Raw genomic sequence first — 13857 nt, 5'->3', positions numbered from 1 at the left:
CGTTGACCTTGAACACCAGGTAAACACATAAATCCCAGTGTGTTTGGCTCCTGCATTATATCAGCCAGACTGGGTCCCCTGGTTTTAAGGTGAATGAGAATGCAATGCGGTTTTATGCTTTATTTATCTTTTTTCCCCCGCAGACCATCATCTGAAATTCCGCTAATATGATGAAATACAGTAATAGGCCTGGCAGTTTGAAAAGGCCAGCATCCCCGTGGAGTTGAAAGCACAGGACAGGATATGTTACAGTAATAGTTCTTGAAACCATGTGAACAGCAGTGGAGTTAGTACTGGATGACCTGCTGGGGGGGAGGCAGTGCAAGTGATTTCTCTGTGTTGATAATTGCCTAGTCCTTTACCTGTATTATATAAATTACGTGAGGGACCAAAATAGAAGGTTGGATCCCCTCCACCTCTGTGTGACAGCCAGGGTGATGACCTCCCAGGGACATGGTGTGGCGACATGGCCTGGAGGGTACACCGCAAAGAGACACATGGATGAGTCTAACAAGGATGAGTCTCGCAGGGATGAGTTTTGCCAGGTGATGGGATGAGCTTTCAGTGAGACTTAATGTCATCACAACACAGGGATGACTCTCTCAGGGATTAGTTTTAGCAGGTGATGGGATGAGCTTTCAGTGAGTCTTGATGTCATCACAACACAGGGATGACTCTCACAGGGATGAGTCTCACTATCTCTAAAAGAAAAAAGCTGTCTGGAACCATGTCTTGAACTGCATATTGCATATGGCCACCTAAATGTTCAAATGTAACTCTTATTGGAAAAAAGCATAATAAATACGTGCAATTTTTTTACAATGCATGTAGAGCTTTACTGAGCTAAAAGCCAAGTAAATGAATCGTTCAAAAAATAAACAAGTAACTTCCCACAGTATACTACACCTTAGTTAAGAAAGTGTTCTGTGGTGTTATGGGTTTGAAACACACACACACGCACACACACACACACACACACACACACACACACACACACACACACACACACAGTACACTGTTCTGACAAGCGTCCTCTGAACCAGAATCACAATGGATCAATAAGAGTGACTCAGGGAAGACGGACTTCAGAGGCTGAGAAAGAGAAGAGACAGGCTTCCAATCTAAATGCAAATCCCCTTTGTCCCGCGGTGCTGTCCTCTGGTTGGAGAGGTGAGGGGTCAACATACTGCTGGCAGTATGCATGAGCCAGGAGTCATCACCTGACCACACCCATTGTGCCCGCCAGGTCTCGTCACCCATCAACAGCCATGTGTAATGCATCATTCACAACAGTCTGGAAGAAGGGAGGGAGAGAGGAGAGAGTCAGGTAGGTGTAAGTGACAAAAGCATTTCCAGTCAAAAGTTTCTGAGAAGACGGAAGGCTTTTTTTTCTCAAATCCTAGGTTGGTTGATGGAATGAGGAAATTATGTTGAAAGAATATGGAAGCCTCTTAAAATTCCAAGGTACTCTCTCATGCAAATCTGCTTTGAATGACGGAATGAATAACCTCTTTTAATACAAATAAAGTTTGTATTAAAGTTTTCAACAACAAAACACAGCAGGGCAAGAATAGACACAGGAAAAATAGTCCTGTCATCCCACAACAAGCCCTTTTTCTACCATTTGTCTTTCTTCATTAACTATGGAACGTTTATTGTTTGACTATTTTCATTTAGTACTGCTCCAGCAGGAGAAAGTTAGGCTTGATAAGACATTCTGACTCCAATCAGATGTGGATGTCTCCTCTCTGCCTATTGGTCCTGAGATCACATGATCAAAATAAAGCAGCCTTATCCAAAACTCCAGACAACCCTCCAGTTTCCTCTACACAATCTCTAATACAAGTCAAAGCATGCTTTGGTGTGTCTGTGCAAGCTTTCCGCCTTACAGATTTCTATTTCTGTACTTTCTAACTTCTAAGTTAAATGAAAAAGTCACTGCAACACACTAGTATGTCCCTGTTTCTATTCAACGTCAAGAAGGGCAACTCATTTCCATTTCAGTATTTTACATCTGAGACAAGGGACTGGAAAAACAATTAACAGGCAGATTCTTATTCCTGTTCAAACCTCTTGCTCACCCCCCCTCCCTTTGTGTTTTTTTTCTCTCACTCCCTCTCTTTCTCTTTCTCTTTTTCTCTCTCACTCCCTCTCTTTCTCTCTCACTCCCTCTCTTTCTCTCTCACTCCCTCTCTCTCTCTCTCTCTCTCTCTCTCTCTCTCTCTCTCTCTCTCTCTCTCTCTCTCTCTCTCTCTCTTTCTCTCTCTCTCTCTCTCTCTCTCTCTCTCTCTCTCTCTCTCTCTCTCACAAACACACACAGTCCCCTTACACATGTGACCACTTTATTACCACAGGCAGCTCCCATTGAAACACAACAGCACAGCTTTATCCCACAGTATCAAAGAAGCTCGGCTCCATGTTCCAACTCTCTGTGGGTTGATACATAGCCTTTTCTAAACTTAAAGCTTTTTAATAAAATATGACCTCATATTCTATTATTAATTATTCATTGAACTGTCCTCATAAGATCTAGGGGCTTGCGGTTCTGACCAGGGCCAGCTATTTCTCTCCATTGTTTTCTCCCTCCGTCAGACCTGGAAATCTCCATCTGCTGGCCTCCAGCCAGCCCTACATTCACAGAATCTGAACATGTTAATTACGATGACATGGACACTGGGCTACGAGAAAGAAACCTCGCCTTACATAATGTCAGCACCATTACTTGCCTGCTGAGGTTCCAAATGAATTGCCACTGGGATCAGTATTTTACTGAAAAGCATATTAATCAAGAATCATGCTGAAGCACATTTTAGCAGTTGGCATCGGCCCAGATGGAAATGATGTTTTTACTGCTTGTGGATGTGCCGTTCTGTGTTTTGTGTGAGTCCTATGAAATGTATGTATGAAATGGTTAGTCAGTGGAGTGGCCAGAAACCCGAAAATGTGATCCAGAGAGTGTGAGACTATGACAGCAGTGTTGTGTGCTCGTTGGCCAATAGATATATGTGCTCCCGATGTGTACTCTGCTGCTTGGCTGCATCCTTTCCAACAGAGACGCTTCAGTTATTGAGAAGGTTGTCAAGGTGATTGTGCAGTGACACTAGGAACTCAGCCCCTCATCTCAAGGCACAGTGTGTGTACAGGTAAATGTGTTTGTGTATGCTAGGGTCCTCATCTTAAGGTATACAGTCCAGTAAGATTATGTTGTATTTGAAAAAGTAACTTCTAACAACTAACAAGGAACCAACACACATTGTTACAGAACTGTACATGTATATCATGACAATGCAAGACATAAGCATCCTATCAGGACCATTATGGTAGTACCATACTGTATTTATTAACACAGTTGTATTGCTCTTTCAAGTTATGATGAATAATGAATAATGTACTTTAAGTATTCAGACACACCCGACTAAAGAACATTTAATAAGTGTGTTAATGCAATGTCTACACAGCACCCCATTATTCTTTTGTTTACTCTCCCAGTATCCCAGACTTCAATTTCAAATGCAGACTGGATTATATTTCTTCTTGAAAGCTAAAACCACACTTCATTGAGAAACCCAGGGGAGTCTAAACACCAACACAAAACTAATAAAGAATCGTTGAGAAACAGATTGCTCTGAAAGAACTGGCCCTGCCACCCAGATGCTGCCACACTGCTGCAGGTAACCTCAAGGGGCCAGTCAGTTATGGATTTAGGGCAGTCGAAGACACATTAAATGTCCAGTTCAGTAGCTGCATCCTGCTACACTCTGTCCTAAACAGCATGAGCTAGCTTGATGACCTGGCAGTGAAGCCAACAGTAATGCCTCTCTCCCAGAGTTTGGTCGTGGTAGATATGGCTCACTGATTCAAAAGGGCCAACGGGTGATTCTGACAAGGCACAAACAAGCCGCGTCCCATCCGCCTCATTCTCGACATCCCTGTGTTCACGATTTTTGGGCCAGTCATTTCTGTGAGCGCCCATTGGTACTTTAGTCCCGCCCCCTTTCTGCCTTCTCTCTCATGAGTAATGTTTCTGTCTCCTGCCCTCAGCACATAAGAAATCACCACTCCATCATGCGACACTTGCTTTCATTTCCAAGCACATGCACACACAAATACACACACACACACACACACACAAAAACACAAAGACGGACAGACGTGCACACACACACACACACACACAAACTAAAACACTGAAGTCGTTTTACACATACACCGACACATCCCAATCCCCTTCCACGCCTCCACAGTTTTACTCTGCTGCTGTCATGTACCCCTCTCCAACAGTGACACAGAGCCTGTTTCAGATTTAGCATTGCGCCGGCGGCGCCCGCTGATTAGCTGGGCGGAGCCACGCAATCTAATGCTACCGTGTGCCTGCAGTGGAGCCCATCACTCAAATCATGCAGTGTCGGTTCTAACCTCACATCTGAGTGAGAGAGAAAGTAAAAAAAAAAATAAGGAACAGAGAGGGCAACATCCACTTAAAATGTTCCCCTGGTCAGATCTCTCACACTTAGCTACGCATATCCCGTATCACAGCTCCTCGTCATCCAATCGACTCCTATCGGTGACCATCAGGAAGTGGTAATGAAACGAGACCCCAGTTCAGGTGTTAACCACCACCTCCAATTATAATAAATAGCAGGAACACAGGCTACCATTCTCCAGTGAAACTCTGCTCAGAGCTGGGAGCTGGTATGAGTAATACGGTCATGATCACAGTAAGGAAGGAGAATGTGAGGAGATGTGTTTAAAACGCTGTCAGGTTCACATTGTGCTTCGGGGAAGAGAGAGACGTCTAACAGTGCTTGTAATACTCTATAAGAGGGGTTCTACATTAGCTGCTATGGCCCAATTGGTCTCCTTTCAATGCCTTATTAAGGCTGAGACACAGATGTTGGTTGCCCATATAAGGATTTACATTACCGTCTCCTGGGCTCAACATAAAGATGATGTCAGAATGAATACCCTCAATACACATAAACTTTACTCTAACAACTCTAGACAACAACACACGGCAACAACAATGCCAAATAAGGGTCCCTGGTCAATCAATGCGTTTCTCAAATGAACATGGAACCCCTTTCTCTTCAAGGAGCATTAACCCTCGTGCTGCCTTCGGGTCACATGACCCAAAGGTTCATAACGAACCATCGTTGTGTTTACCCAATTTTACCCAATACAAAAACAAATTAAAATAATTTTCTTTTAACCTTTGCAATGTGGGGGGTCTGAGACAGCCCAACGGTTAAAAGAAAATGCTTCACTTTGTCTTTGTATGCGGTAAATCTGTCGCAATACGACGGTGGGTCACAATGACTGATGGGTCAGAATGACCCGAAGATAACACAAGGGTTAAGAAGAAATGGCTACTTGAAAGGACTGGAGGAGGGAACATCTGACGTGAGAACAAGATAACAAGTTTGAATTACAGTTGAGTTACACAAAAAGAAGAAAGCAGGTGATAGAATTAATCAAAAACTTTGAAGAGCCTTGTTTAAAAACGATTATGTTGCAGCAAGGTGTTAAACTGTGATTTGATTAGATTCTCTCTCCCCAGGAAAGCACAATGGGGCTGAATCTGGCAAATAATCAATATAAACTCAATAGCCTCTTAAATATTGCCCTTGTTTTCACCCCCTTCTGAGTCACACAACAGTTACAACTGTTTGAAACGTAAAAGTACTTTACTGCCACCTGTAGGCAGCAGTGCCAACTGCGTTTCACAAAACCTCAAATAAGTTGCCTTCAAGTTGCTCAAAACCTCATGTAAAAAGACTGCCTGCTTCACTAGAACCATGTTTCTGTACCTCTGCGAGCAATAGGTGTCAGTTGGCGTATCTTAGACACTGCTGTTGTAAATCAATTCAGCTGTGTCATGATGGCGTGCAAGAATCATGCTGACCCGGCGAAGACCTGAGGCTCTCTCCTGGCTCCCTGCCCAGTGACCAGAGTCCAGGTGGAAACAAATACACTGTCTGCTTCTCCACGGGAAATAGACACCTGATGGACAAGCAGTACAAATCTGAACGTAAACAAATCACTTCCAATCATCATGGAGTAAAATGTGTTGCAACAAATGTCTTTAGTAACATTGTACTCTAGTGTAATTGCAGTACCTTTATAACACATGCAGTGTACAGCTATTGGGACGGACTTATCAATCATTAATTAAAACGTGTTAAGTATGGCGGCCGAATAGGCCAAAGTCATGACTTCATGCATTGTAGGAATTGTCGAAGCGGGGGAAACTTTGATCACACGTTAACACTTTACCCTCTCAGAATCATAAAACAGACCAGAAGAGATACCGACGACACAGCTGTTGACATCAAGTCTTAAAGAAGATGACCTACCAAGACCCTGTGAGTCTGAGCTGCCGGCACAGCTTCTGCCGCTGCTGTCTGAAGGCAGCCTGGGAGCAGGGGAAGAAGCGGCAGTGCTCCGTCTGTAAACGCAAGTCCTCCAATGAGATTAATCAGCCCGACCTGAAGCTGGCCAACATCGTGGAGGCTTTCCTGCAGAAGGAAGGAGCGAAGGGAGGGGGCGAGGGTCACGCAGAGGGTCCCGGAGTGTGTGTGACCCATAGGAAGAAGCTCAAGGGGTTCTGTGGGGAGTGCGAGGTGCTTCTGTGTGCAGTGTGTGTGGAGGCGCATTCCAAGCACACTCACCAGACAATTGAAGTGGCTGCAGAAGTGTGTAAGGTAACGTACTGGCTGGACAACAGACCATGATGCAACTCTGGGTTGTACTGGTTATGATTTTGTAAAGACTACACAACAACACAGGGGAGGCAATAGCTCAGTGATTTGGAAACTTGAAAATAGATACTGTACTTTGATTTAGATACAAGCTTTCACAAGATCCCAAAGTGTTGTTCCTATTTGTCCTATTACGTTACAATAATCTCGGCAACACTCACTGCATTCTAGATTGAAACCCTCTTTCACTCATACAAATCTCTTCCCTTTCATCTCTCGCTCCAGAGTAAACTCGATTCGCTGCTGAAAGCTCTTGGCGCTCGGGCAGACTTGAATCTGGTGAGAGATGCTAGCAACAATGCCGCACTGTTCATCAAGGTATGGTATACTGCAGGGCATTGCAAAGACTGGCTTGAGGACTTGCCTCTCTTACAATATTGAATATATCCCTCCACCACCATCTACCCTTTAATCTCATCCCTTCTTTCCCCTCCCCCGACCGTCTCGCCACCTTCTCTCGCTCTGTTTCTGCTGCCCCATTCCTCTCTTCATCTTTAATTGATCTCTCTCTGTCTTTCTCTGTGTCTTTGTCTCTCTCTCTGTCTCTCTCTCTAACACACACACTTTCTCTTTCTCTCTCTGCCTCCTCCAACCCCTCCTTCCTGCCCCAGAACCAGGCCCAGGAGACGGCAGGCCAGATTCGAGAGTTTACCCAGCTGCACCAGTACCTGAAGGAGGAGGAGGAGACCAGGCTGGCGGCCCTGAAGCAGGAGGAGGGGAGGAAGACAGCATCACTGGCTGAGAGGACGGCCCGTCTGATCAGCGAGATGGCCTCGCTCTCTGAGAAGATCACTGACATAGAGAACAGGATGGAGACTGATGCACTCTTTTTCCTAAAGGTCTATCTCTCTGTCACACACAGTCTCTACTTTCAACAACTTTGAATGATCCAGATATATCTGGAGTTTTGTGGTTTAAAAAACACATACATTTTCAATAATGTTCTTTAATACTGCGTTTCAGATCTACAAAGACATTAAACTCAGGTAAGGGATATTCCAGTGATAGGTAATTCGTTCATTTCCTATTTAATTAGGTCTTGCAGCAGTCTTATAATAACTTGGGCTATCTGTTCTTTTAGGGCCCAGCAGAGCATTACAGACCTGGAGCCTGTCTCTGGGTCTCTGATTGATGTGGCCCAACACCTGGGCAATCTAAGGTTTAAGGTGTGGAAGAAGATTCAGGATAAAGTGACATACAGTGAGTACCAATTGACTATCAGTATCCTATTCAGTAAAGCATTGATAAAGTCATGGCACAATAGCTAGTAGTTATATATTACCATTCCAGGCCGAACTCTCAATCCGACCTTCGGTCCATAGTAAACAAACGTCACTTGTTCAGATCCGATTCCGTAATCCGTGTTCAGAAATACATTACCTACTGCTTGTTCTGCTTAATTATGGAGTGATTGAAATGGGTCACTGGCGTAGACTTTCACTATGGACAGGAGATGTATGACATTTATAAATGATTCGCTATTACATTTGAAATTAGGGTGGTATGTGATGGGGAGGTGTGCACTGCAAGGCCATAAGGAAATAAGTAGCGACTGCTGGCCACTTGAAGTTGACATTCAAATCAACGAAATGACTGACGAGTGGTCCTTAACCCTGAACATTACCCTAACCCCATGTTTTTTCACCTTTAAAAGCAAACATACACAACTGAAACTGATGATTCATGGTTTGAACGATCCAACGTTCTGATTACCTACTTATTTGTCGTCTTGTGTAATACCTGAGTTTGTAGAATGTGCTGAATCATTTTCTGTCGCTGACGAAAGGTGCCCAGTCACCGGAATCTGTGTAAATAGCCAGTCGTGTTATACAGCCAGCTGGTGCATCTAACTGTCACCTCACCTCTCTCTACCAGCGCCTGTGACCTTGGACGTGAACACAGCTCACGCCGACCTGCTCATCTCTGGGGGCCTTTTGGAAGTTAAAGATGGACGGGTGTCCCGGGAGGTGCCTGATAACGCTGAGCGCTTTGACAGTTCAGTCAGTGTGCTCGGTTCCCAAAGCTTCAGCTCTGGCACACACAGCTGGGAGGTGGAGGTGGGGCCTAAGAAGGCGTGGACTCTGGGTGTGGCCAAAGGGGGCGTGACCAGGAAGGGCAGTGTAACCGTCAGCCCGAATGGTGGGATTTGGGCGGTGGGCCTGTGGAACGGGACAGAGTTCAGTGCTGGGACAGCCCCTCTGGGAACCCCTTTGACCTTGAACAGAAAACCCCAGAAGGTCAGGGTTCAGCTAGACTATGAGGGAGGCAAGGTGTCATTCCACGATTCCAGTGACATGTCCCTAATTTACACGTTTAAGGACAGCTTCAAGGAGAGGCTGTTCCCCTACTTTTCTCCCTGTCTGAACTCTGATGGCAGCAACCCTGGTTCTCTGAAGATCTGCCCTGAGAACGTGTGTGTCACTGTCACTCAAACAGCCCTCTCGAAGAAGACTATTCAACCGTGAAGTGCACAGTACAGAGTGTACAGTCACACACATCCCTATGGTTTCTTCAGTGGTTAAGTGTTTGGCTGTCGTTTTGTTACACTACTTTGTGCGCAATGTTATGTTCCGTAATTTCAACGTGATTTTCATCGACCCTCCCGATTACCTTTCAATAAAAATGTGACGTTTTGTAAATCCTCTGTCTCTGAGAGCAGTATTTGAGCTATCAACGTCAACGCCAACTCACTCAACCAGAACCAGTCCAACGGCATCCACCCTCGATTGTATCTGTGTGGTGAATCAACATGAGAAAGTGAAACTATTCGGCAGCCATTTGTTTGTACCTCACACAACCGTGGGCACTCACAGACACTCTATCCCCGCGATGGCCGCCAACCCGTGGGTCCTGGAGGATGACATGTCCTGCCCGGTGTGCTTTCAGACGTTCTCAGACCCTGTGGTACTGGAATGTAGCCACAGCTTCTGCAGGCGCTGCCTGGACACCTACTGGACGGGCCGGGTCATCAAACTATGCCCCGTGTGCAGACAGACTTCCTTGACCAGATCCCCGACTAGCAACCTGGTTCTGAGAAACATAGTGGAGACCTGCGCCAAGGAGAAGATCAAAACCGAGGAGGAGAGGAAGGAATGGAGGGAGAAAGGAAGGAGTATGTCGACAGTAGAGGGAGAGAGAGATGGAAATGGGGAACGTGGCGAGAGGAGGGTGTCACTGAATGAGGAGGGGGAGGCTCGGTGTGCCAAGCACGGAGAGAAGCTGCTGCTCTTCTGTATGGCGGACAATGAGCCTCTGTGTGTGGTGTGTCAGACATCCAGGAAACACAGACAACATCAGCTGTGCCCTGTGGACGAGGCTGCCCAGGACCTCAAGGTACAGACAGACACTTCATGCCATTACCACTGCGCCAGTTGTCAGTTACTGTGTTTGTCTGATAGGATTCTTACCAGTTTGATCAGAGACACTACACAATGCCTGAACCAGTCTGACAGGAATGGCCAGGTTGCTAGCACAAATCCAGTCGCTGTAGAATACATATTCTTTAACCCCTTAGGCTGATGTTCGTGTTTTTATTATTCGCCCAATGTTTGTGGGTCTGAAGGAGCTACAATGTCGTTGGGTTTTTAAATCTATACAGTCAGAACAATGTCTGTAAACTAACCCCCAATTTGAATCAGGTTGAGGTAAAGTTGGGGAAAAAACTGTTTATTCAATGTTTTACGATGTTTCAAAATAATGTATTCTAATAACCTTTTGCAGGTTTCTGCAAGCCAATGTTTCGTTTCACACAAAGGGCAGTGAGTGTGACAAAAGCAGGAGGCAGGCTGATAGACAGGGAGACAGACAGGTTCTTGGTGCTATATTTAACAGCAGTGAGGTGTGAAGGCTCACATCTTATTTATTGTTTTACCAGTTTTCACCGACACACCTTTTTTACCCTTGGGTCCAGAGCAAACATGTACACCTGTAACAGAAATGTGTAGGCGTGGTGCAGTGTGCACTCAATTTTTAAAAATAATAAATACAAGTTAATTAAGTGTTTCTGAACAGAAAATGAGTCAAATTAGTTCAGGATCAGGTCAAATTAGTTTGAAAGTATTCTTTGTTTTTTCATGAATAATTATTCTCTTAGTGAACACTGAAAACCACACCACAGAAAGTAAAGTGTTACTCGTCTTGATGTGACTGTCAGCTCAGTTTTTTAGCTCAGCTGTCAGCTGTCAGCTCAACTATATGAACTTCATTGTCTATATATTTTTTGTGTGACAGGATGAATTTAGAGCCAGTCTTCCCCCTTTGAAGAAAAAGTTGGAGACTTTCCAAAAAGTAAAGAAGGAGTGTGAGAAAACAGTACAGCATATCAAGGTTAGAACACAAACCTTTTGGAAAACCAACTACAAAGTAGAGTGCTACTTTGGTATTGAGACTTTGAGGACTGTTAGTGTCTAGTAAGCCATTTTCAGACAGTAAACATTTCCTTTTTGACATTTTGAACTCCTAGAACCAAGGCAGTCAAACAGAGAAGAAGATCAAACAGGATTTTGAGGACCTTCATCACTTCCTGCTGATGGAGGAAGTGTGTAGTCTGTCAGCCCTCGCAGAGGATGTGGACATCAAGTCAGTGATCATGAAGGAGAAGATTGAGCACCTGAGCAAGAAGGTGGCATCGCTCTCCAGCACCATTAAAGAGATAGAGCAGAAGATAGACTCCAGAGATCTCCTTTTCCTGCAGGTAATACACCTTCGCTTTACCAGCACTCCTAGAATACAATATGTATATTTCTTTCATTGAAAATCGTATTTTATTTGTTATTTCCCAAGGATTACAAGACCACCAAAGAAAGGTATGACAAACCAGTCATATCATTGTGTTTGTGGCTACTGTAGGTGTTTATCATTAGGAATGTTTAATACATGCTCCACATCTTCAGGTCCAAATACCCTCAGCCTGACCCGGAGCCTGTCTTAGGGTCTCTGGTAGACGTGGCCAAACACCTGGGCAACCTGAAGTTCTCAGTCTGGGAGAAAATGCAGCAGAAAGTCCAGTATTGTTAGTATGAGTACCAGAAAAATACATATATAGTGCAACACAAGATTAAAGTGACTTTGTTTACTCATTTCTGTTGAGATATGTGTTCCTCTTTCTGTCTGTCTCAATATCCTCCAGTCCCAGTGACCCTTGACCCCAACACAGCTGCCCCCTGGGTCTCTCTGTCTGATGACCTCACCAGCGCTTGTCACTGTGACGTGACTTCCCTCCCCGACAACCCGGAGCGATTTGACCAGTGTGTGTGTGTCCTGGGAGCCGAGCCTTTCTCGTCCGGCCGCCACTGCTGGGAGGTGAACGTGGGGTCCAAGACCCGCTGGGACCTGGGGGTCCTGAACGAGAGCGTGTACAGGAAGGGCATCCTGACTGTGAACCCGGCCCACGCGTTCTGGGCCCTGGCCCTGAGGGACGGAGGTCAGTACAGTGCCTGCACCATGCCATGGACCCGGCTCACCCTGAAGAGCAAGCCCAGCAGGGTGAAAGTGTGTCTGGATTACGACAAAGGAGAGGTGTCCTTCTACGACTCAGCCGACATGTCCCTCATGTACACGTTTGAAGGCAAGTTCACAGAGAGGCTGCTGCCCTACTTCTCTCCCTGTGTGAGCGATGCCGGTCGCAATGCCGAGCCCCTGAAAATTTGCCCTGCCAAAGTGTCTGTGGTTATTGACATTGGGGAGGATGACCAAAACAAAGAATGAAGAAAAGAAAAGTAAAAAAAAAAATGTGTCAGCTTATTCCTGTCTCCTCTATTTTTGGTTTCTGTCTTTCAATTAACTGTGTATTAAACAAACAGGATTTTCTATTGAAACAATGTTATACTGTGTATGTATTCGGAAATATTGCTTTGCATACTCATGGACTTCTGATTATGTCCGACTAATAAAGACTTCATGAAATAAAGTAAACATGACTCATGACGTTGCCTAGGGATAAAAGACACAAAAGAACACTGTCTGCTTCAGGCCTTGATCATATCTGACTAATAAAGAGACAGTAAACATGACAGTTGGAAAAACATCACAATACTTGCCAATAAACTTACATAACCCTGTGACTGTGTGTGTGTAAACACAACAGAGTATAAAAGCAAGGGTTGTCTCAGTGAACATCAGTCTCTCTGAATCTCACACAGCCAAGTCTACCTTCTACCAAGTGAAGAACGATGAAAGCTTGCCTGGTCTTAGTACTGCTGCTGCCTCTGCTGTGCACAGGTATGACAAACACATACACCCACGCACAAACACACTTATATACACTACCTACAGACACACATGCACACACACACACACACACACAAAACATGTGCCGTCATATCTAAAAAGCAGGCAGGAGCATGACCCCGGAGATCTGCTCTCCTTCCTGTGCTGCAGCTCAACAGTTTACCATCGAGTGCTATGGTGAGGACTTCCTCATGGTGAGGAACCAGGTTCTCCAGTGCTCTAGTAAAGTAGTGCAAGCATGCTACACCAGGGGTAAGTAACACACTTTCATTTCAAAAGTCGCCGGGATAACACACTGTGACATAAGCACACATCTTTGGAATATTTGTGGATTATGAGGAATAGACTAATAACAGAAGTCAATGGTTTCACATGCCCTCTAACCTCCTGTGTATTTTCCTCCTAGAAACGGGTGAGAAAGGGTGTGCCAGGCTGGAGTTCTGCGATCGGCCTGGCTGGTCATGTTGCTTCAAGAACAGATGTAATGCCTAGAATCAACACCAGGGGGTACCTGACCGTCACAACTGTTGATCAATGTATTTGAAAAAAAAATGCCTATGTTAGTAAATTCAACTTTATGTCAAGTGTCATCTCACAATAAAGTTGAGAAATGTATTTAGTATGAGAGTGTCATGTCCAGTCATTCTTGAAAGGGATGTGCATTTGTACGTCCTGTAGAGGTTCTTTTCCTCCCCTGAAGCACGCACGCACACACACATGTCCAGTGTGGTTCTGTATACTTTGGAGACACATTGATTTATCTGTTCTAGTGAGTCAATAGTGCAGGATCTAGACAAACACACTTTTAGTGACTCTCTCTGTCTCTGGGGGAAAGTCCAACTGCATGGTATCAGAACGACATGGAACTTCT

The 13857-nt window shown here is 44.9% G+C and overlaps 3 protein-coding genes across 4 annotated transcripts; all 3 read left to right on the top strand.

Annotated features, from left to right (window-relative positions):
• The first annotated feature begins 6344 nt into the window (after positions 1-6344).
• On the top strand, positions 6345-9404 carry LOC134022776 (zinc-binding protein A33-like). Its single transcript, XM_062464525.1, has 6 exons — positions 6345-6701; positions 6984-7076; positions 7370-7597; positions 7722-7744; positions 7840-7958; positions 8634-9404. The coding sequence occupies exons 1-6, from the start codon at positions 6345-6347 to the stop codon at positions 9221-9223; spliced, it is 1410 nt and encodes a 469-aa protein (XP_062320509.1). The 3' UTR covers positions 9224-9404.
• Positions 9405-9525: 121 nt separating this feature from the next.
• LOC134022369 (zinc-binding protein A33-like) lies at positions 9526-12689 on the top strand. Its single transcript, XM_062463842.1, has 6 exons — positions 9526-10091; positions 10989-11084; positions 11221-11451; positions 11541-11563; positions 11651-11769; positions 11887-12689. Exons 1-6 carry the CDS (start codon positions 9588-9590, stop codon positions 12462-12464), a joined length of 1551 nt encoding a protein of 516 aa, XP_062319826.1. The 5' UTR covers positions 9526-9587; the 3' UTR covers positions 12465-12689.
• A 129-nt stretch (positions 12690-12818) lies between these two features.
• wu:fj16a03 (uncharacterized protein LOC335475 homolog) lies at positions 12819-13606 on the top strand. 2 transcript variants are annotated; one of them, XM_062463845.1, is made up of 3 exons: positions 12819-12977; positions 13137-13238; positions 13393-13606. In XM_062463845.1, the coding sequence occupies exons 1-3, from the start codon at positions 12929-12931 to the stop codon at positions 13476-13478; spliced, it is 237 nt and encodes a 78-aa protein (XP_062319829.1). In that variant the 5' UTR covers positions 12819-12928; the 3' UTR covers positions 13479-13606. The 2 variants fall into 2 exon arrangements, with proteins under 2 accessions (XP_062319829.1, XP_062319827.1); XM_062463843.1 differs by having other exon boundaries at positions 12862-12977; positions 13089-13238.
• Positions 13607-13857: the final 251 nt, after the last annotated feature.

This window comes from Osmerus eperlanus, chromosome 6, assembly GCF_963692335.1.
Source record: "Osmerus eperlanus chromosome 6, fOsmEpe2.1, whole genome shotgun sequence".
Lineage (NCBI taxonomy): Eukaryota > Metazoa > Chordata > Actinopteri > Osmeriformes > Osmeridae > Osmerus > Osmerus eperlanus.
This window is presented reverse-complemented; position numbering and strand designations above follow the sequence as displayed.